Source organism: Stenella coeruleoalba, assembly GCF_951394435.1.
Source record: "Stenella coeruleoalba genome assembly, chromosome: 11".
Classification (NCBI taxonomy): Eukaryota; Metazoa; Chordata; class Mammalia; order Artiodactyla; family Delphinidae; genus Stenella; species Stenella coeruleoalba.
Window position 1 is genome coordinate 101614677 of NC_137157.1, and position 24155 is coordinate 101638831.

Genomic DNA, 24155 nt, shown 5'->3' on the forward strand with positions numbered 1-24155 from the left:
CAACAACAATGTTATTATTGGAAGTGCGGTCACCTGGTAGCTTTGATAGGGAATCCACATAACCAGGTTGAAAAAATACTGAAGGCAAGGACAAAATAGTCGTCACTGGTTTTCAAAAGTAAGAAGTTACTTAACTGGTATCATAAGAGTGGAATTTAATTTAATTTTTTTTTCTTTTGGCTGTGCGGCGCGGCTTGTGTGATCTTAGTTCCCCAACCAGGGATCAAACCCGGGCCCACAGCAATGAAACTGCAGAGTCCTAACCACTGGACTGCCAGGGACTTCCCATGGAATTTATGGTAGACAAGAAACTACCAATTTATCCAGACTCTGAGGTCAACGTCCCTGCCCCGTCCATGACAGATCACAAGTGGACGCTGTGGATCCTCTCACGCTGAAGTCCAGGGTCCCGGCCACTCTCCAGGACAGGGACGTACGGGAAGGGTGCCACCTGCTGAGCTGTCACCCTCACACGTGATGGCTCTAAGATTTCCCTGGAGAGTTGTCTGGCAGGTGGCGGAGGAAACGCCTTCCCTTCAAGGTAACATTGGGGGCACCCGAGAAGAAACGTTCCATTCCACCTAGCAGCACGTTACACACTTGCTCTCACACTTTCCAAGGTACCAAGCAATCTGCCAAGTGAAGAAACTTTGCAGGACCACACAGGCAAGGCCAAGGACGCCAGACCAGGCCAGGCTTGGCACTCAGTATGACAAGTGGTCACATCTTGAAAAACTCAACGCATAGACACACATACTGGGACGTCTTCCAGTCACTGATGTGTCTTCTAAACCACGAAGAGCCTTTATAAAAAACCGTTTTTCATGATCACATCTGAAGAGCTCTGATATGGAACATTTAGATCAGATTAGATCATTTAGAAGAATCTGTGAACTCCTATTTGTGTCCAAGAAAGTCTGTTCCTTACCTTACGCAGCTGAAAACACTTAACCTTATACTAAGCCATTTGTACATAACAAATTTGTGAACATAACAAAATAAAAACTGCATATCTAAAAATCCCGTTTCACTTCAGTCTTTCAGGGAAAATGTATCCTGAAATGACACAGAGAACTCCTGCTGGTGTCACCATCGTAAGTCTCCTGGCTTCAGAAATTCACTTCATTCAGATGTCTCCCAAGTCTGTGTATCCACTGATCCAATATGTACTGGACGACTTCAATATTCCAGGTTCTAGAATAACAGTGAACAAAGACACACTCTCTGGGCACTTCCCTGGCGGTCCAGTGGTTAGGACTCCATGCTCTCACTGCCTAGAGCCCAGGTTCAATCCCTGGTCAGGGAACTAAGATCCCGTGAACCGTGCGGTGCGGCCAAAAATAAATAAAAGACACACTCTCTGCTTTCAAGGAGATGACACCCCAGTGGAGGAAGATGAAAATGTTTCCAGCTGCCTGTTGGTGGTCACATCTGCCTTGATATCCCAACAGCATGTCAAATTCAAAATGCCCATGACAGAGCTCAGTTCTTCTCAGCCCTGAGTCCTTGTTCAGACTCTGCCAGTGCTTCTCGGCAGCCACTTCTGACGCCCCGCTGCACGCCAGGTGCTGCAGCGAACACCCCGACATGCCCCTGAGTCCTCGCAGCCAACGTGAGGTGGGCATGGTTACCCCCACTTTGCACACACGGAAACCCAAATTCAGAGACGCCATGTATGCTGTCAAGCCACACGCTTCACGGACGGGCATAGCTGGACTGGACGCCGTCTCCCTTCTCATCCGCGGCATCAACACCGGACCGGCCAGCCTGACCATTGGCGCACTTCTAAACTACCTGCTCTGCCCCAGTGCCCTTCTCTGTCCCAGCTCACCTGCATCTGGCCAGTCACTCTCCTTTTAAAGAACACTTCAGGGGCCTGCACCGCATGAGCTCCGCCTCCATCACTGTGTCCTGCAGCCAGTGGTCCTCAGCTAAGAAGCCACTGCTTCTTTTGTAAAGCCTTCCCTGAAAACCTTGGTTGGCGTGTGTGCTCCCAAGTCCGCACCCCTGTCCTCGCAACAGCACCGTATCTGATTTCTCGTTATACCCTCGCGACACCTTAGACCAGGTTTCCCAGCCTCGACAGCACTGCTGCTTTAGGCAGTTGATCCTTCGCTGTGGGGCTGACTTGTGTACCACAGGGGGCAGAGCAGTAGTAACCTAACCCCCCAGGTCCTGACATCCAAAAATGTCTCCAGACACGACCAAACGTCCCCTGGGGGCAAACCACCTCCGGTGAGAACCATGTACATGAGAGCCAGTACTGTGCGCACCAACAGCTCAGCCAATTACACAGACGCTGTCGACGGCAGAAAGGCCATTACCAGGACTCACCATTGCGGGCCAATTTTGGGGTAGTTCGGGAATTCACGAGGTTCTCCATCTCCAGGTGAATATCTTTTGTTTCTCCAGTATCATACAGATGGCGCACCTGGCAGGAAGTTTACAAGTTGTAAAGAAGGAAAATCACATACCAAGTAATAAATTGCCGACTGAGAGCACACTGACTGAAGTGGAAGGCTGGGGAAAGTGTAGTCAGAAGGTATAACGCCAACCTTAATCCTTTCTGGGATACGGTGGGTCACGTACACACAAATGCGTGTGACCTGTAAGAACCTGTGCTCAGAGACAGCCACAGAGGGCCCTCGCACAGTCTCTGCTGGGCCATTACTGCTGCCCAGTGCCAGCGGGTTTCCCCCACAAACACAGAGGCCTAGATGTAAAGTGAATAAGAAATTACTCTAGAACACAGGCAAATACGTTGAATGGGCTGCTTTCTCAGCATTGTTGGGCTCCCGGGGATTATTATGCTTTGTAAAATGCCACTCTCAGCGCAGTAACAAGGCTTTAGACGTTCTGAGTTGGCCGGCAGTGTCTTTTACTTGCAGAGGGTCTTATCTTTCCACGTTTTCTCAAGTGACCAGTGCTGTCTGCCTGCACAACGATCCTGGGAGCAGCAGGGATGGTGACCTCCATGGTACAGATGGGGAAACAAGTTCAGGGAAGGTGAGCGGCAGCCCCCGGGTCACGGTGACTGGTGGCAGTGACGCAGGTGCCCGCTGCACGTCCTGACTAGAGAACGAGGGCTGAGCTCCTGCACTGTCCACGGGAACCAGGAGATGGGACACAGCCCTCCGGTCACCAGACAACCCGCTGCCCTAGCTGGTCAGTCTGCTGATGGCAGATGCGTCCCTCAGCCAACTCAGGAAGACGTGTGCTTGGATTGGGAAGGAATGCTGTGTGCGCCTGTATTCACAGAGTCTGACTGGTCCTGACCGTGGCTGGGACACGGATGACGGGCCAGGGGCGCTTACCTGGCTTGGCCGGAGGAAGTTGACGTTCATGTTGGGGTATCTGGTGACGGGGTCTATGCTGTACTGGCTGAAGTTCTTGCTCACATTCTCGGGGGTGGTCTGAGGCAGCAACCTATAAATGCTTTCCCTGCAACAATGAACAACAGTGCGCTCAGAGCAGTGACAGCACCAGAAGCTCCTCCCTCTCCTTTGATAATATTTCTATTTTCTGACAGTCCAGGGTGGGACAAATCCTCCTCCTTGTCGGGTTGCCTCCAACCCCACATCAGCCCTGGCTTCCCATCCCCACCATCTCAATGATCCCACAGGCACCAGACTGTTAGGGGCCAAGGAGAAGGGCAAGTCCACTGCTGTGGGCAGGGAGCCAAGTCTCACTCTACTTTACTGCTGCGCTGTTTTGTTTTTTTTTTAATTTTTATTTTATTTATTTATTCATTTATTTATGGCTGTGTTGGGTCTTCGTTTCTGTGTGAGGGCTTCCTCTAGTTGCGGTGAGCGGGGGCCACTCTTCATCGCAGTGCGCGGGTCTCTCACTGTCGCAGCCTCTCTTGTTGCAGAGCACAAGCTCGAGACGCGCAGGCTCAGTAGTTGTGGCTCACGGGCCTAGTTGCTCTGCAGCATGTGGGATCTTCCCAGACCAGGGCTCGAACCTGTGTCCCCTGCATTGGCAGGCAGATTCTCAACCACTGTGCCACCAGGGAAGCCCCTGCTGCGCTGTTTTAGCAAGTAGGCCAATGTTTAATTTTTAAGAAAATCACTGATGAACAAAACTTGCCACCAAATTTACCCAGAGTACCTTAGGTAACAGACTTAAAAATGGTATCGACCACTAATTTCATCCAGCAAATCCTCTTTCTCTAGCTCTGGTCAAGGCACTTGTTCTTTATTAGCAAGCGAATCCGAGACCTTACCTCATCTGCAATTATCTGCTTCACAATGTCTGACAGTTGAGAGTCAATGTTCACAAGCACTTTGTTGTTTTCCTTTGGATTCGAAGTCACTTTTAATTTCTTCTCCTATGTTAGTACATCCCCTGCTACCACACTGATTTCATTAGTACAAGTCTCTCTAATTTAAGGACAGGAAGATTAAATGCACTATTTTCATGTACTGGGTTGGCCAAAAAGTGCCTTCGGTTTTTAAGTAAAAACTAAAGACACATTTTTCATTTTCACCAAGAAATTTATTGAACAATGTATTTACCCTTTTGTTCCACTACCTTCTGCCATTTTTCAGACAACTTCATAATTCCATCTTCCCAAAACTTTTTATCTTTTTGAGCAAACAACTGTTCCAGGTGCCTTTTACAGTCTTTCAGGGAACTGAAATTTTTTCCATTAAGAGAATTTTGTAAAGACCGAAATAAATGGAAAATCCAAAGGTGCAATGTCTAGTGAATACAGCAGATGAATCAGAACTTCCCAGCTAAGCTGTAACAGTTTTTGCCTGGTCATCAAGGAAACACGTGGTCTTGCGTTATCCTGATGGAAGATTATGCATTTTCTGTTGACTGATTCCAGACGCTTTTCATCAAGTGCCACTTTCAGTTGGTCTAATTGGGAGCAGTGCTTGTTGGAATTAATCGTTTCGTTTTCCAGAAGGAGTTCATGGTAGAGGACTCCCTTCCAATCCCACCATATACACAACATCACCTTCTTTGGATGAGCACCCCCCTTTGGTGTGGTTGGTGGTGGTTCTTTTCGCTTGCCCCACGACCTCTTCCGTTCCACATTATTGGACAGTAACCACTTCTCATCGCCTGTCACAATTTGTTTTAAAAACGGAATTTTTTGCTACGTTTAAGTAGAGAAACACATGCGGAAATATGGTCAAGAAGGTTTTTTTCGCTTAACTTATGTGGAACCCAAACATCAAAACGATTAACATAACCAAGCTGGAGCGAATGATGTTCAGCCCTTGATTTGGATATTTTGAGTATGTCGGCTATCTCCCGCGTGGTGTAACATTGATTGTTCTCAATTAATGTCTCGATTTGATCACTATCAACTTCAACTGGTCTACCCAATCGTGGAGCATCGTCCAGCGAGAAATCTCCAGCACAAAACTTTGCAAACCACCTTTGACATGTTCAGTCAGTCACAGCACCTTCTCCAGACACTGCACAAATCCTTTTTTGTGCTTCAGTTGTGTGTTTTTACCTTTCTAGAAATGATAAAGCATAATATGCTGAAAATGTTACTTTTTTCCTTCCATCTTCAATATTAAAATGGCTACACAAAAATTCACCAATTTTGGTGTCTTTTTTTTTTTTTTTTTTAATTTTATTTATTTTTGGCTGCACTGGGTCTTCGTTACTGCGCGCAGGCTTTCTCTAGCTCCGGTGAACGGGGGCTACTCTCTGTTGCAGTGCCTGGGCTTCTCATTGTGGTGGCTTCTCTTGTTGTGGAGCACGGACTCTAGGCGCACGGGCTTCAGTGGTTGTGGCACGCGGGCTCAGTAGTTGTGGCTCGAGGGCTCTAGAGCGCAGGCTCAGTAGTTGTGGCACACGGGCTTAGCTGCTCTGTGGCGTTTGGGATCTTCCTGGACCAGGGCTAGAACCCATGTCCCCTGCATTGGCAGGCGGATTCTTAACCACTGTGCCACCAGGGAAGTCCCAATAAGTCTTTTTTTAAATGCAGGCTGATATGACAGCTGTCACATACAATCTAACAAAATTGTTTCGAAAGAAGTTAAAGACAACTAAGTGCTACTAGAGCCATCTTAGGGAAAAAAACGAATGAACCTTTTGGCCAATCGAATACTTGTTCATGTAGCTGTCACAAAGGAATCAGAGAGCATCCTTCAATGTTACACGAAGATTCAGATACCATTCATAAGTAACAAATTTGATTTGAAAGGGATAAGAGAACATCACTTAGATTAGATAATTTTTAGGTTTCTATGATTTTTGTGTGTGTGTGTATGGTACACGGGCCTCTCACTGTTGTGGAGCACAGGCTCTGGACGCGCAGGCTCAGCGGCCATGGCTCATGGGCCTAGCCGCTCCACGGCTACGGCACGAACCCGTGTTCGGACCGGGGCACGAACCCGTGTCCCCTGCACCGGCAGGCGGACTCTCAACCACTGCGCCACCAGGGAAGCCCTAGGTTTCTATGATTATATGAATACCTATCTTGCTTTCCCTCTCCTAAATATAAAAACATCATTAATGAAGAAGGAAAGAGAAACCTGAACTCTGCCTGAGGAGCAAACCACTGACCCTCCTGTGTCACCGCGAAAGGACGCCCCTCCGGTTACCTCTCTGCCAGGACTTCCAAGGGGCTCCTTCCCAGAGACCAACTGCGCACCATCCAGGCCGAGTCCATAGCAGCTAGAAAGCCCCGGGCTATTCCTGTTCCCATTGGCCAAAAAGGCTACAGAAACAGAAAACAAAGAATTAACCTGAATTACCTTTTAAAAGAGGGAAACTAAACTAAGGAGGAGAGAAAGAGTTTGCTGTTGAAGAGCAGCTGTACCCTGCCCTTCCCTTCCCTACTTCACAACCTGCAGACGGGCAAGTCACAAAGCCTTTGGAACTGCCACCCACAGTGGCAAGCCTGGGCTCCCCGTGGCCTGGGGCCCTCCCCTGTACACTAGACCGCGTGGCAGTGCAGACACTCGCTCCCCAGCTGGGACCCCAGAGCTGCCCCTCAATGCGATGCCCCCTCGCCAGGCCTCCAACCCGAACTGCCACCTCCCGCTGCTCAGCACTCACCTCCAGAAGGCTGTCCCCCACCAGGGCCACCAGCAGCTGGTGGCCACCGTGCTCCCGCACCAGGGCCGCGTTCTCAGAGGCGTACATGCACGTGAAGTCGAACATGGCCACGTCGGGCTGCCCGTAGTGGTTGATGGCGAAGTCCAGGGAGGGCAGCTGCTGCTGGGTGGAGAAGTCGGCCGCCTCCCGGGCATAGCTCAGCAGGGCCTCCTGGTCCACATTCTCCCGGGACAGCAGGAGCTCCGTGTCGGCGTAGTCCTATCTCCAGAGGGAGAAGAGGCTCGATGGAAACGCCCAGGCAGGGGCGCCAGAGCCCGCCGGCCACAGCCATGCTGCGCGTTCCAGACGGAACCTAGTTCCGCAGCCTTCCCCTCCCTGTTCCCAAAGCAGTCTTCTATGCAAATTCAAAAGGAAAGGGGGGAGGCTGTTTCTAAAGGAACACAGGTTTTGCCGCCTAGAAACAGAGCACCCGCTTTTCCATTTACTTGGAACAAGTCACTGCTTCTTCAGTCTAGTCCACTCCACCTCACGGAGTTGCTTTGAATACCAAATACAATGATTCAATGTGATGACGCTCTGTAAACTGAAAAGCATTCATAGTTCAGGCTGCTATCAGCAATCACCGTCTTCTGGGCAGCAGCTGGACCTACACGGGACACTCAACCTTGCATAGCTCATCGAACCCAAAGGAAGAACCTGAAAGCTTCAGTGCCAGAGGGATGAGGAGGTGGGGGCAATAGGAGTCCTGGGGGCCGGGAAGAAATACACTGAAAAGTGGAACAGAAGTCTTCAAAACAATACACAAGATTCTGAAAGTCCCCATAGTAATCCACCAGCAAAGAAAAACAATGATGAGGGAAAAGGGCTTTCCACAGAAGGGATCGAGAAACTCCCTTTCTGTTTTGGAGGCTCTGGCACACTGAGCCAAGTCTTTCTTCTCAAGTGGGACCTAAGTTTTCCAAGTGCCCCTGATGGTACTTTCCGCTGGCACTACAAGATGTAAGAGCCGAACACAAATACTCAGGTTGGTCCCGGAAACTGTTTGTTCAACACTTAGTAAGTGGCCACCATGGGCTCTAAGTCTTAGCTTGGTCCCAAGGCATACCAATGGGTTCACTGGCTATTTCTTACTGATAGAGCATATAACTAAATATATCTTGCTCACGCTTTTGTCAGAATGGGCTGTGCCCACTGCTCTGTCCTGTTCTCCTCACACGCATAAGGGGCCACGGGGCTGAGACACAGACACGAGGTCCACGAGCTCCCAGCTCCCAGTTCCCCAGCACCGCCTGCAGACAAGGCAGCACCATAACTCAGACCGCAGTCACCCGACTCATCATCACCCTGCAAAGACAAAGGACATCCTGAAATTCAGCCGCCAGTCTGCGCTGGGAACTGCACAGGCCTGAATCACCGCATCTGGTGCCTCTTCTCTCCACTCATCACACAGGGACAGTTAATTCTCAAATCCAGACCAACAAGACCAAGTTAAGACTTAAGAAACTCTCCTTAAGGAGCCATCCACCTGTGGTTCTCTGCGTCCACATTCTGTCATCATCCCAGGGAATCTCATACAATTAGTCATCTGGAAAAAAGGCTTAGCTGGCCCTGGCTCTGGGTGAACAAGAGCCCTCATTGTCAGGCCATAAAGAGGTCCAAATATAGCCTGATCCAGGCACTGTAACCATACCTGCAGTAAAGCCAGAACCGTTCTCAGGCTCCCATAAACACCAGTTTTTGCTTCTTGGTCTAACTCCCTTCCCTCTATAACCCCCTCCCAAAAGATGACCTACTAACCAACCAATAATCGGTCATATATGGAACTCATCATAACCACAAACAGAATCACCTGAAATTAAAATGAATATCTATGCATGAAATGCTATCTGAGATTTGCTTTGCACAGCCCAAAGTGGGAGTGGGGAGTGGGCTGGGGTACTCCTGGGACAGCGCTGGCCACGTGCTGACAACTGCTAATGCTGGATAACAGGCACATCGGGGTTCATTACACAAGTCTCTCCACTTTTGTTCGTGCTTGAAATTTTCCATAATAAAAGATTTTTTTTAAGTTAAACTAAAAAACATCAGAGGAGTACAAAGTACATGGTCCCAGGAGATGAGTGAGGCACTCATTTTCATCCCCTTGCAGGAAAAAACTCATCAGACAATAAAATTCTTTCTCTTGGTAATCACATGACCCAGTACAACATAAAAAGCGGTTTAAAAGAAATCCGCGACTCACGTGCAGTATCACCCCTTTGTCCAGTAAACTCTGCTTTTTGGCTGTCATAACAAAATAGTGTGTGTCATCTTTGTAGTAGACGATGTTCTCCAAATCGATCCCTGCAACAGAGAACAACATGCACATAAGGGTCTGCTGAGATGAAGGTGGGTTAGGCAGCCAGAGAGACTCTCCTGGCCCACAGAGGCCAGGGTTGTGGAACTCCAGACAGGGAACGAGAAAATGAAAAAGGCACCTGAGCCTGATCCTCACCTCCTGCACATTTGTTCATGAAAAGGGGGGGAGCTCTGGTTATCCTCACACTGCTCTGCATTCACCTGACACCCTGTTATCCTGGCAACAGCAATCAATCAGAAGCAGAAACACAAGGATGGGAAGAAAGGAGAGGTTAACCTCTAGTAAGAGGGTTTGAGTCAGTTCTCAGGTTAAACCTCTTTGATGCTCGTCAAGGCAACGGGAGAATCTCCTGGACTCTCACGGGCAGGACAGACAACTGGATGCCTGGAAGTACAGAGTGCACTACTGGCTCTTTAATTCGATTAACGTGAAAAACAGATGCAGTGGGAAGAAACCATGTTCTTCCAGAAAATAGGTAAGTGGAATTTGCCACACATTTTTATTACAGCAAAATGTCTAAGTGAATCCATCTATTCACAAGCTATCATACAACAACCTCATTTCTATCTAGCACGTGGTTTACTTCAAAGCCAAACAAACTCAGGAAAAAGAAGACACACTCAACACCTAGCGTCAGGTTCTCAACAAACCAGAGCTCCCCTCCAACAGCCGAAGGTGTCAGGCACCACCATGCAGAGGCAGGCAGGGGGAAGGGCTGGAGGAGCAGCCCATCCCTGCAATGAGGACAAAGGACACCCGAGTAGGAGACAGAGACACAGAAAGCATAACGCTCAGAATGAAGCACGGGAGTGAAGAAGGAGCAGAGGGGCAAACAACACAGCAGTTTCACTGATGACCCCCCCCCCGACCAAACCCTCCAAGAGAAAGATCACAAGCGGTATTTAAATTTCTATCCTTTTTGCTGTGGAGGCATTGACACCAACCTGTGGCTTCCCTCAGTTCCTGGAAAAATTTTTGGTTGAATATAAAAGCCACACCACTGATCTCTTCCACTTTGGCTTCTGCGGTTGTATTTCGGTTAATAAAATTTGCTGTAATGGCAATGGCCAGTTTGCCACGAAATTCTTTCCGACGAAATCCTGGAAGGAAAGAAATTTTCAGAGGTGGCAAAAGCTGGCTAAAGAAGGAAGATCACGTCACACAGGCGGGGCGCTGAGGAAGACATGAGGGAATATGGGGATGGGAATCAACGGGAAGGTTTTAGGGCAGCTCTCCTCTATCTGGAAATAAGGTGTTTACCTCCCAAAGACTGTAACAATCCAGGAAAGACGTCAGTCACCCACAACTAACACACCGCTGGAAATCTGACGGACCAGAACAGTACTCAGTACAAGGGGTTCCATTTCATAAAAAGGGACGCCGTCTGCTTTAATAACTTAGGTTTAATCCTGCAATGTTCCCTGCTCACGGGTGGCTTGTCTCCCTGTGCCCTGGAGAAGTGGCCCAGTACCAGCTGGCGGGGCGAAGGTGGGGCCTGCCGTTCACCCAGCCTAGGCAGCGCACGCGTGAGGATTCTCAGGAGCGGGGCCTCTGAAGACACAAGCTCTTGGCAGGGTTCCTCCACATGAAGCAGGTGAAGGAGACAGGAGCACTACCCGTACCTTCCAAGGTGTTCCTGCGGCCATCCCCTCCAATGATCACTTCAAACTCATATTCTGATACAGGATGGGTTTTGGGGTGCACCAGGGCCCGCCAACCTATCCCTGCGGACGGAAGTCAAAATGAAGGTTATCACCCAGACCCATTCATATATCTAAGACATCTCTAGGCACCCAGGTGTGCAGACTGCACAAAACCCCACGCCAAAAACACACCAGGCATAAAAGCATGGGGTACAAACCAAAGAGAGAAAGAAGCCTCGAGGAAGGGTCACAAAGGAACGTCCCCACCACACGACTTCCTATAACAAATCCAAGCCCTTGTAATGTCTAATACTATGTCAGAGGCCTCCTCATAAGTCAAAAGTTCCTCCAAAGACACAGGCTGTGCAAATGGAGACACCCCTTTAACTAGCTCTGAAAACAACCCTCAGATTCCTCTCTTCTCCCTGGATCTCATCTTTCCTCACCTCTTCAAGGCCCTTTTATCCCTCCTTCATTTGTTCACTCACGTTCATTTTCTTGGTCCTCAGGAGGCTCCACAAGTCCTTGGAATTCCACATTGACATGGATTTCAATGCCTAGGATCAATGCTACTTTCAAAAGTATTAGTTGAAGCTGACGGATACCTGGGTGAACAGGAAGATTACAGGAGTGAGGGCCCACCGGGTAGAGAGGACAAGTCAGCATCACTGCTCCGGTCCCCTCGTCCACCAATGCAGAGTTTATCCAGATGCTCAAAGCCACCTACAGCAGGCGGCTCTTCTGAGCCATGCTCCATAGCGTCTTCTTTTCTTTCTCAAGGGCAAATACAATTCAGTGCAAGAGGTGTTCTAGAGAGACACACAAGCCTACCTCTCAAAAGCTCTGAGACAGAAGGAGACTCTCCCTTCCATCCTCCCTGACACAGAGCCACAGTGACCGAGCAGCACCTACGATCCTGACAGGACTCACCACAGGAGGCAGAAGACAGGCACCCCCAGGGGTGCTTCCAATTGGATACAAAGGGCTGCCTCACTTCCTGAATTGCCCACGGCATCTCTCTCTCAGCCTGTTCCCTCACTGATCTTCACACACTCTTACATGCTGAGAGGGGATCCCTCAAACCAACCTTAGTCTCTTACCATTCCCCCTCCCACCACTGGTCTACGGCTGCAGAAACTAAGGCTCAAAATAATTGAAAAGCTTGCTCATTATCATAGTGAGACTTATTTGTTCAGTGTCCAATGAATAGTTCCCAGGTGTCAGACACGGATGGCCCCAGGTACACTGAGAGAAAGTCTGGGCCCTGATGTGGGACCCTCTCAGCTCCAAGACAAATTCTGCCACACACAAGGCAGACAAGTCCGCTGATATACTGACCTCGGTCTACTGTTAACACCGACTGCCTACAGGCTGTGACCAATGAGCTAGGAATACGTGCTAGTCCTCCACGCAGCCGTCTCGGCGATCTCCCCCACTTTGCACCGTTCCACGTCACACTCCCAAAGACTTGTTAAATCCCCTGCTAGTGCACATCTCATTCCTGCAGATGGCTGTTACCCACTGCAGCCCGACAGATGCACAGAGTGCTTCTGCTGCCGGTGGAATGTGGCATCTGCTGGCCAGTGTCTGATAAACTGGCACAACTGCTTCAAAGAGCAAAGGGTTGAGTAGCTGAATGTTTACAGAACACATCTGAGGAGCTCAGAACAACAGTTCCTTGATAAGGCTGTCCTGCAATCATTAATGATGATCAACAGACAAGACTTCAACTTCATAATGTAGACAACAGTCTGTTCTGAACCGCTTTTCAGAGCGGCATGAAAACAAAAGCACCGTCTGCATTAACTTCTACTGCCTCGAGCACAGGCCCAGGCTGAGCTTGGAGGGGACAGGAGGAGAGCAGGAGCCCTCCACGCTGCAGACCTCACGAGAATCACTCGGCCAAAGGGATCCCACTATCTACTTGCCACTCACAGCCAGCCTAGGAGTCTGCTTCCTTCATCACTGTGGCTCCCCAGGACCGTCCCCAGAGTCTTTGTTCTCACATTAGGAGAGTACCCACCTAGCACACCACAGCAAGCTGCATACCTCGTGCTTCTCCCATCGGACTAAGAGCCACCAGAGGGTCAAAGCCCAAACTGGCAGTCTGTTTCCTAGCCTGGCCCCAATCCTATCCCACCCACTGCCGGTGCTCAGTAAGCGCTCAGGATGTTAGAATTCCTTAAGCTAAACTCATTTCATAGGAGACACCCTGGTAGTTAAGAATCTCAGGTTACAGAACCACTGGAGGGCAGGTATTTTGACTCCAAGCTGAGTGTGTTTTCTACACAATAGATACTAAGGATGTCAGGACACACTGGGCTTCTGAGTACAAATTCCTCTGGTAATCTGCCTGACTCTTTCTCCTGAAAAATGAGTAGAGGGTAGGCGTGGGATCCTACAGAAGAACTGATTTTACTTACTGATGTGGTCGATGGCTCCAGCACAGAACTTGCCGTAGAACTTCTTGGCACCCAGGCCTCGCAGGTCGTGTATGGTGAATGGCCAGAGATGCAAGACATTGTTGCGGGAGAAGGCATCTCGTTTCTCAATCACGACCACCTTAGCTCCCAATAAGGATAAATCGATGGCTGTGCGGAGACCGCAGGGGCCAGCTCCAATGATGAGACACTGAAAAACACAGCTGCTTTCAGGGCGAAGGCAGCACCTCTTGAGCGCATAACCACCATTCCCTAAAGCCCCCCAGTAGGGCTACTCTCCCCATGACCAAGAAACCTTCAAACCCATCCGGGTCAGAGCGGAGTGCCTGCAATGGCTTCAGAGAAAAGCTGTGGGCGCTCTGGATGGAGGAGACTTAACTGTAAGTGCTGGACATAAACTCAGACGTGGCACCTGCAGATCACATTTATCTGGGTCCTCACATCAACACACAATATGAAGATCACATCTCATCTCTCAACAACAGGAAAAAACCTTCTCGAAGGTTTCTAAGTCAAGCAGATCTCTGTCCACAGAGGCACAGATCATTAAATACAAAGCCGAGCAATCTTAGGGTCCTGGAATGGACCTACCACTTGAGAGACTCCAAGGTGGTAATTTTCAAGAGCCAAAGTTTTATGTGCAGAGTTCTAAAACCACCAACTTTAGACTGAAAATCCAGGGAAATGATCTTGAAGATCCATATTCTAGAGTACTCAGGGTGAGACCACACACTTATCTTAACTAGTTGGCATGCACGTTCAGAAGAAAGACATGCACTGTTTCTGGCTTCCAATTCCTTTTATTCTGTTTTCTTTTTCCATATGAATTTATTTATTTATGTTTTTAATTTTGGCTGTGTTGGGTCTTCGTTGCTGTGCACGGGCTTTCTCTAGTTGCAGCGAGTGGGGGCTACTCTTCGTTGTGGTGCGCGGGCTTCTCATTGCGGTGGCTTCTCTTGTTGCGGAGCATGGGCTCTAGGTGCGTGGGCTTCAGTAGTTGTGGCTCGCGGGCTCTAGAGCGCAGGCTCAGTAGTTGTGGCGCACAGGATTAGTTGCTCCGCGGCATGTAGGATCTTCCCGGACCAGTGCTCGAACCCATGTCCCTTGCACTGGCAGGCAGATTCTTAACCCCTGTACCACCAGGGAAGCCCCTCCAATGCAGCCAAAAATAAATAAATTTATATATATATATATATATACATATATATATATATACACACACGTATATGTGTGTGTATGTGTATATATATATATGTATGTATATATATAAAACTCTAGAGTGCACTTGAATTACTTGCATTTTGTGGATGAATATCTACCCAAATGCAAACCAACACAGGGCAAGTTAAGGCTCTTGAAAGGACAGTAACAACAGTCACAAAGTCATCTGCAACTTCATTTCCCTGCTAGCTTTTCCGAACTTCTCACAGAAAGTGCTCTTACTAAGGAGGAGAGCAGGAATGTATTACCTTTCTCCTCTCCCCACGCCTCCCCCTGCACAGGTGACTTGGCATCTCGGGTCTTTGCCCAGGCCTACCCGTTTCATGGAAACTCTATTTCTCTAGATTGTGAAGAAAGCAAAAGAAATACTTTGGTTTACAAAGCCCTTGCTTATCAAGATAGACCTCTGGAAAATGGATGAAAGGAGGTCTGAAGCCTGTGGGAAAAAAATCCCCAAGTTGGCAAATACTCTACACCTTACCAGAGGCTGAGTCTGGAACAATGACTTTGCCAAGCGCCAGGCTGCCACGGTCAGACAGGACACTGACAGGGCCTGGCTACCTCTTTGCTCAGAGGCCTGCATCCTCCTAACAGTCTGAGATCCAACTAGAGCCTCAGCAAAATCAAACAACTCCTGTGGTGTTTGACTGCAGGGTTGTTCTCAGTAGCTGAAACCCCGAATGTTCCTATGTGAATCCACGAGATAAAAATGGGGCACACAGAACAGTCGAATGAACGAACACAGGTAGCGGATCCACAGAGTTCTGCCGCAGTGTGAGCCTGACGGCCTCCCTAGGCTGTGGCCTCACCAGGCTACCTCCACCCAATGCTCTCTCCTTCTCCAGCTGAGTCCCTGGGTCAGTGCCCAGGGCCTGGGCGGCCGCCCCTACCTTAGTGTTAGTGCACGCCTTTCCCTTCTTGTAGTCTTTGTGGCTGCCCCGCTTGTCCAGCTTTGCCCAGAGGGCCTTGGCTCTCCAGTAGTTGAGCTTGGACTTGAGCTTGTGGTAAAAGGAGCGGTGGTCCTTAGGCTTCAGTTCCAGGTGGTCGCAGAGCTCTTGGAAGGCCTTGAGTGTCCCCTTGCAAGTGGTGGCCTGCACGAACCGGTCAAAGAGGATGTGAGCCCGATTCGTCGCCTCGTTCTTACGCTCCTCCATGTCGCCCCACTCTCAAGCCCCTGACAAATGGGGCGGTGGGGGGGCTGTCGATCCACCTGACGCCGTCACGTTAATCTAATAAAGAAAGAAAGAGGAACGGTTAGAAATCCAAAGCTGCATCTAGAAACGTTTTCTAGGAGACACAGCTTTTCAGAGTGCACTGCCTAAGTGTTGCAGGCACTCGTTACACAAGCGTGGCAAGCTGCCCGTCCTCTAGACTCCAGGCGCCGTCTGAGACACCGCGGGCAGAGAAATGAGGAAGACTGCGGTTGCTTTCAAGGATCTTACAGTTTAGTGGGTGAACAGAAGCTTAGATGTGCCCTACTAAATGTCAGAGAGAGAGAGGCTCAAGGGATGTGGGAACGCAGGGGAAGAGCGCCTACGTCATGGGGGAGGGATCCTCATCCAGGATGAGCCTCTGAGGGATGACATCTGAGGGTTTCAGGATAAATTAGTGTCAGCCAGGCAGGGAGGAAGCACAGGACGTGGAAAAGGAAGTAAACTGGAAGGCTTGCAAGGGACTCTTACAGATGAAAGGGTCAGGGATGTTTCCCGTGGAGTGAGTGGTGAGCCCAGGCCGAGGGATTACAAACAGAAGCCCTCATCTGTGGCAGGTTCCCTGTTACAGCTGAGCTGCCTTAGTGGAGGGGCTCACTAGGCAGTCGGCTGAGTCAGCTGAGTCGGCTCGGGGGCACAGCACACAGGTGGTAGCTGACCTGTGAAGCCTGGTCAGATCACACGGGGGAGCCCTGGGCTCCGGGGGAGATCTGGACTCAGCGAGGGAGGAGCTGGCAGCCAAGGACGAGCGTGCTCTGAAGAGCTTCTGAGGCACAGCGGAGAGGTCTGAGAGCAGAGCCAAGGTTGGCGTTTAGGGACCGAAGTCCTGCCATGCGGACGGCACGTGGCAGGTAGGATTTTACAGCCATTCCATTTTGCCCACAAAGAAACCTGACAGCAGTAATGATGCCGTCTATACCTCCCACTTATCAAAAACCTCCAGCACCTACCAGCCTACGTTTGCTGGGAGAAGCTTCAAGAAGGGAGGGGCCCCGCAAGCACTCCTTCACCCACTCCCTGCCTTGGGTCTGTACCACACTTACTTGTCATCACTGCGGAGAACTGCTGCTGGGGGCGGGAGGCAAAGGGCCAGAGGCTGGAACAGGGCGAGCAGAGAAGCAGGGCAGGGCAACAAGACGAGCAGCACCTCGGCCCTGGGTCCACACGCGCCGGGCCCGGGCTGCCCCACTCGGCCTCAGTTCTCCCTTGCGTGAGGTGAGAGTGGATGCCCCGAGTTCAGTGTGGGAAAACCCTCCCAGCCACAGGATTCAGGCCCAGGGCTCCAGACGACTTCCCGCCGGGTGACAAACAGGGCTGAGCCCGAGCTCTGCTTTAAAGAGGACCTGCTCGTGGAGATGGCAGGGGATGGAGGAAGGGAGCTGCTGACCCACTGTGTTGGGGGGAGGAGGGGTGGAAGTGAGGAGTGACCCGCTATTTACTGAACCAGCCCAGGGCAAAGGGAGCCACCAAACTATGTGCTGTGAGACCCTCTGCTTGCCTCCCCAGGCCTGGAAGAGCCCCACGTCCCGTCCTGAAGCTCTTGCAGGCGGGAGAAGCCCCCTTGGGAAGCAGGAATAAGATTCTGCTTCTTTCCACACTTCACCGTGTATTATAAGGTTGAATCGAACCAACTGGAGGTGTGGGTGGTTTCCTGAGAGAAGGCAATACCTAAATAAGAGGAACTGCCACTTTCCTCTTGTGTTTTCTGTGTCAACAGACACAGCACTTGTTCTGCGGAGGCCGAGGTGAAGGATGGTAATTCTTTACCTGAAACACACTGACTTGGCTTCTCATCTCAAATACATCACTAACTCAACAACCCCTCCTATGCACACTGCTAAACAACAGCTTGTCCCAATAGCCACGTGGCCAAGAGTCCAACAAGAAATGGAACTAACCTGCAGTTTCCCCTAAATAAAAGTTTATTCTAGGTCGTGCTAAGCAGCAAGAGAAATATTTTAAAGTTTCTGAAAAGAGCCCATTCTTCTTCTTACAAGTCAATGCTCATCTTAGAAACTGCAGGTAGTCAAAAGACGGCTTTTAAGTGGCAGAGAAAACCAGACATGCTCATCCAGAAGCAGAAGAAAGGGTAATAACCCACGACTAGAAACAAGGGTCCCGGGTGTTGCCCGTCGGGGCCTCTGCAGCTTTATTTGCTTTGCTCGTGCAGCCAGCGCTCCTGCCCGTGCGTGCCCCATGTGTGTGCACAGCTCTCTCGAACCCCACCAGAGTCACAGTGTTTAGAAAGCTTTGAACACACCGGCTCTGATCTCTCTGCCTCTCGTCAAGAAAGAAAATGATGTTTCTTTGTTCCTGAACAGCAGCAGCCACCTTCCACGCCCTGCCAGGATCTGGAGCCCGAGGTACCACCGTGTTCTAGCTGACACCGACACGCTCAAGATCCTGCGACATGCATTTCTAAAGGCCGTTCCCCTGTCTCACCCCACCCTAAAAGAGTCTCGGCATTTATTTTCAAAGAAGAATTCTGATGTGTGGGCTAACACCCCCTTGGTTGGCTGTAGCCCACCCTGTTTGAAACAAACATTTACTTCCAAAGAGCTGAGCACTTGCTCAAATCAAACCTCACCACAGATGAACACCTTCATTAATAACTGGCCCCCAATCCTTCTGCTGATGCAAAACACTTTCAAATGAACAGGTTCCAGCCACTCCCGGACAGCTGCAGAGAGCCTGCTTGCAAGAGGCAGACAGGGAGTAAGTGCCCAGTGTAAGAGAGTTCCACCTGCAGGTCACTAATGACAACAGATAAGTAGAGGGAAGCTGGTTCCTGGAACAATGTGACAGGCACCCGAGGTAAGACTACACAAGACCAATTCCCTCGGGCTGCCTCAGCTTTCCCCCTCTGTGAGCCAAGTGGCCGTAGCAGAAGACACTCCAGTGTCTGTTCTGCAGCTCTGCTGGCGGGACAGCCTCGTGCAGCCTGGGAACTACCCGGCACTGGGTTCACGCTAAGAGCAGCTGAGCAGACGGCAGAAGGACCACTCCCGCCATCGCCCTCATGCTTTCATTCCTGAACGTCAAACCCAGGTCGTGCTCCTCCGGGCCTCTCCTGGACCACGCCCATGTGCTGTACGTCCCACTAGCCAGGGAAAATCAACAGTCATAAGCGCAGGAGCCTACACACCAGGAAACCTGGCCAGAAGGTGCCAGAAATCCTGAGGACTGAAAAGTCAAGGTGTGGAAGGAAGGGACGAGGGAAGTGAGGAGCCTGAGGAGAGACGAGGAAGAGGTGGGGTCCGCTCTCCGCACGTCAGTGCGATCTCTGCCACCAGCAATGGCCTGCGAGTTCCATCCCACAGCAGCTGACTGCTGACTCAGAAGCACACTCCTTGGCTGTGGAGGAAAGTGCTGGAGAGACAGCCTATGAAGTGCATGCAGGAACAGAGTTTATGTTTCTATTTATAAGAGTAAAAGGTTGTCACTGACTCATGGCTGGTTTGAGAACACTCAGTCTCTAGCTCTTAGAATAGATGGGTGGTTATTTGAGGGGTGGGGGAGACTTATCTTTAAAAATAGAAAAATGAAAGAGAATCGAAACAACAAAATAAGAATTATGCTTCCAGAGTAACAAATCAGAGCCAAGTTTGGTTAATTTTCCCCCTAGCCACCGCACCACTAATATGCTGGCACAGGTGCAAGTCTGACTCTTACAAAGGATCTACGAAATGCTCCTTTCCTAGCCCATGCAGTCAGAGGCGTGACTTGTCTAAACAGACCTTAGAAGGAAGGCAGATAGGAAGACATGCTTTACAATGTCATTAGAAGGAAAATTAGATGACAAATGCACTTCAGATTACAGAGATTCCTTCATGTTTTACAGAAACAAGGACCAGAGTAGCCAAATGCCTTGAGTTCTTGGTCAGTCTTTCTGCAAACGGGCCGCTCCAGCCACCACCGTCTGTGGATGGGGACACTGAGTCCCTGGCCTGGGGCATCTGACTGAATCAGACTGCCTGGGAATGAAACTCCTCGCCACCCCAACTGCTTCCCAGCTCCTGTCCCAAAGGCCTCTCATCTCTCATGGCCCCAAGATAAGGTTCTCTAGGTCCCAAGGAAGCAAGCTCAAAATACAAGAAGGAAAGCAGTCCTTCTCACAATTCTTGTTGCTGCCTTTGTTCCATCCTCAGTTCTTCTCTGACTTTTCATCCTATTTAGCATCAGATGGACACTCGGCGGGATGCTGAGGACATCGGAAACCAGCCCCCGTGCCCCTCCCCATTCCATGGATCTGCTCTTTAGTCCTACGCACCGGTCCTCATCCACGCCTGCGATTCCGCAAGTGCATGACTGGAATGGCTCTCTCCTCCACCACCTCAAGGCTTCATCAGGGCAGGGACCGGGTCTCTGCAGCTTCAGCCTGGCCTGCAGTAGGAACACTCTAGTTTCTGTGGAGTTGACAAGGGAAAAGAATCCCTAGTGGAAGTCTGTCTGGAGGTCCCTGCATGGCTGGGGGAGGTGGAGGAGAAGCGGGGGGATGTTACAGAGGAGAGTTCTATCTAATGTGCCACGAAAATGGGGTGTCTAAGAACAGTCCGCCTGGGCAGGGAAGAGCCACTAGCAAGAACGCAGTGCTTTTGTTATGGATTCTCACATTGCCTTATTCTAGGAGGTGGAACGGCCCTCTCTAGAGGGGTCTGAGAGGAGCCTGGACCATGACCTCTGGGTTCTCTTCCAAGTCTCCAATTCTGAAAGACGCTAACCCCTAATGTTGTATCTTCTCAAAACTTTTTATTTTACTTTCTTTGATAGCAACCTATATCTTCAGGAAAAACACCTACACAATTGACCAAGGAGTCAAAAATGACCTCTGCCCATAGAGAACAGACTTGTGGTTGCCGAGGGGGAGAGGGAAAGGGATGGACTGGGAGTTTGGGGTTGGTAGATGCAAACTATTACATTTAGAATGGATAAACAACAAGGTCCTACTGTATAGCACAGGGAACTATACTCAATATCCTGTGATAAACCATAATGGAAAAGAGCATAAAAAAAAGAATATATATGTATATAACTCAGTCACTTTGCTGTACAGCAGAGATTGACACACTGTAAATCAACTATACTTCAATAAAAATTTTTAAAAATATATATAAATGGGATCATTAAAAAGATAAAATATTGAAGGGTCAAAAAAATAAAATATATCTAAAACACAACTTTAAAAAAAGGAAAGAAAAGAAAAGAAATGACGTCTGCCTTTGTCACCCCAAGCAAACACTAACAAGTCCAAGTCAGAGCCGAACACCAGTAAACATAATGGCTGATGCCGATGCAAATGCCAATGTCTGTCCCAAATAACCGGGGAAAACAAAGAGTCAAAAAGAGCAATGCCCCAGCCCCAGTGTCTCAGGAAGAGCATCTTCACCTGCAAAGTGTAGGTAACGTCCAACGAATCACAGGGTTTTGCAGGAACTGAGGTAATGAATGCAAAATGTTTAGCAGTGCCAGGTGCACAGCAAGACCCAGTAAATGGCAGGAGTGTTGTTATTATCTAGTAGTTTATAATCCCATCAACAAAAGGTTATACTCAGCTAAATAAGTGGCTACTCATATAACAGAATGAGAGAACTCAGACAGCTCTGTCTTCTGAAAGAAAGAAAAATGTTGTAAAACTTCCTTTGTCCCTCCCTCACTCTTCACCCTCCCCACTCCACTTGTCCCAGAAGGTGTGACAATGGCATTGGGCAGGAGGGGCTAAAGGATAACACCCGAGTGGGCAAGTTCCTGCCAAACTCAGATGTTCAAACAAGAAAGATACAAGGACTGTCAGTGACAGTGAAAACAGCCAACACTGAATACTTACTGGCGGTCAGATCCACACCGCATCTCCACCGTCACCACAATCTACCACCTGCATTTTGCAGGTGGAAAACTGCTGCTTAAAGATGTTTAAACGTCACACATCAGGAAAACGGTGCAGCCAGGTTTTGTATCCAGAGCCCAAGGCCCAAGCCATTCGAAGGAAGAACCACCTGAGAACACAGCTTGAGAAACAAGAGCTCATCAGAACAACGTCCCCGGTCCAGAACCTCCAGGAAGAGCTCTCCGGGTGAACTTCGCAAGGACACACAATACAAGATTCTTTTTCTTCTCACAATTCATCGCTGTATGGGCTCCTCTGAAATGGAGCCCTTTCTCAAATGGAGGTCAGGGCACTCTGGGGTCACAGTGACCCTCTGAGTGGCAGCTGAAAGGCTGAGCGCTCCCCAGCCTGCATCCCTCAGCAGCTCTCGCACCTGAGCCATCTTCAGCACCTCTCAGGAGGTGATCACAAAGCATTTCTGAACCACCCAATGCTACTCCACTCGCTGCAGGAACTCAGGGCAGGACAGGAGGTGAATCTCAACCTACTCACTACCAAAGGTCCAGAGCTGAGGGACAGAGACCAAAAGACCAACCCCTTCCTGCCCACACGTCTGAGAGCCTTGTTATGATCCAGGCTGTCAGGGCAAGGAAAGGGCCTCTGGGTGGGGAGAGAGGCTCACTGAGGTTGTGGGAAAGCGCAACCAAAAGCTGTTTTCTGCACAAGGGCAGGCTCCAATCCACGTATCTTGGCGCTGTGTACCCAGTTCCCGGCACACAGTAGGTGCTCAGTGAGGTTCTGCTGACTAGAAGACTGACTACCCAGCCACCTGCACTTGTGCAGTCGGGAAGTGGTCTGCCTGGCAGTTGTGCAGGGTGACCTCGAGGGCCACTGCTGGACAGGGGCTCAGAGAACACCAAAGCTGCGGCAGCCCAGCGGGATACCGACACTCCCACAAGGACAGCTGTGGAGCTGTAGGGAGACACCTCCGGTATCTCCTGCTCCCGGGGGCAGACCCTGCAGCAAAAGCTTTGTAAACACGTGAACTGCTGGCAAGAGGTTAACGTGGCACTGAATCTGGGGTTTTTCAGTCGTCTGGTCTGCCTACTACCAACTGCCATGAATCACAAAATACACGATGGTCAAGATACGAAGGACCGCCCAGTGTGACCAGCCACCCCACACCTGCATCTTCTGTGTACCGACCACAACACACAAACAGCTGCACTGACAGGCGGCTTTCTACCTTGTGAAGCAGTCTTCACCATCTTTGAGCAGCTTGAAATGTTAATTTCCCAAGGACACAATTTCTAGGTAGAAGACCTCATAGTTTTTACTCCATGGTCCAAAATTTCCCCTTGGAAGTATCCAGAACAAAATTAGTTCCTCTTTTACAGGCCAGCCATCCAAACATCTGCTATCTTCACGTCCTCCTCAGTTCCTTCAACCATTTCTCTTTTGACGTGGCTTTCAGTTTCTTCACCTTAGCATTCTTCCATAAGCTCCAACGACCATGTCAATACCCATCTCATCTGCCCTCCTTCCGTGAAGATGAACACGCCCACGTGAAGCAACCCATGTGCACCGATCCCACCCCCCTTACTCAAGCACACACACTGCCTCCTGCACTGGTCCTCTCCTCCTGCATCAGTCCCTCCCCCAAACAACTATTTCCACTGACGTAGGCTCTCATCTTTAAAAACCCTGCCCCGTCCCCATCTCCTCTGACCAGTGTTCCCCACTCCCCAGGAGAACTGTCTGTGCTGTGCTCGTGACTTCCTCTCCCACTGTCCCTGAACCTACAACTGTCCCTGAACCTACAACAATGAGGCTTCATTCCCACTGCTCTGCATAAACATCTCATCAAGGACACAGTGATTGTCACACTGTCAAATCCAACGGCCAATCCTCAAGCCTAGTTTCCTCCACCAGCCCAGAGCTCGAGTCACAGCCCACCACGCCTCTCCTCGGCCCTGGGACACCACCCTCCTGGTTCTCCTCTGGGCTCTACAGATACTTTCCTGTGTCCTTTACCGGTCCCTCACATATCCCCACCCTTGCATGTTGAAATGGTCATGGGGTCACTCAGTCTTTGGGTCTCTTCTCAATCTACATCCACTCCCTGAACATCAGTGGCTTCCTAACTTTTTAAACCGTACACACAGTTCTCTCTATATATAGTTTATGTAAATGTAATTTTTCTTAACAATAAAGCTATTTTTAATTTCAATCTATCAAAATCTTGTAGCTTTTAGAATCTATTGCTCAAGACTGCACATAAGCAACTTAAATGCAAATTATATTGGTAGCGCTTAGGGGAAGCAGACTGTGTACTTTGTTTTTTTTGCTCTCCACTTCTATTTGATATTTTTATTAGTTATCTGTTTTATACATATTAGTGTAAATATGTCAATCCCAATCTCCCAA

At 49.6% G+C, this 24155-nt stretch overlaps 1 protein-coding gene across 4 annotated transcripts in view; it reads right to left on the reverse strand.

Annotated features, from left to right (window-relative positions):
- Window positions 1–24155, reverse strand: part of MICAL3 (microtubule associated monooxygenase, calponin and LIM domain containing 3) — a 177031-nt gene that overhangs the window by 85802 nt on the left and 67074 nt on the right. For 2 of the 4 annotated variants that reach the window (XR_013830666.1, XM_079938411.1), the window contains exons 4-13: window positions 15584–15922; window positions 13455–13662; window positions 11520–11636; window positions 11011–11112; window positions 10333–10488; window positions 9272–9372; window positions 7030–7287; window positions 6573–6688; window positions 3315–3441; window positions 2335–2431 (exon numbers count right to left, since the gene is read on the reverse strand). Coding sequence is in view for 3 of the 4 variants with exons in the window: in XM_079938411.1 (XP_079794537.1) it covers window positions 2335–2431; window positions 3315–3441; window positions 6573–6688; window positions 7030–7287; window positions 9272–9372; window positions 10333–10488; window positions 11011–11112; window positions 11520–11636; window positions 13455–13662; window positions 15584–15847 (1546 nt within the window). In the remaining variant the exon portion in view is untranslated. Of the gene's footprint in view, window positions 1–31; window positions 1195–2334; window positions 2432–3314; window positions 3442–6572; window positions 6689–7029; window positions 7288–9271; window positions 9373–10332; window positions 10489–11010; window positions 11113–11519; window positions 11637–13454; window positions 13663–15583; window positions 15923–21728; window positions 21910–24155 lie in introns of those variants that run through there. The other 2 variants (XM_079938413.1, XM_079938412.1) reach the window with 2 other exon arrangements.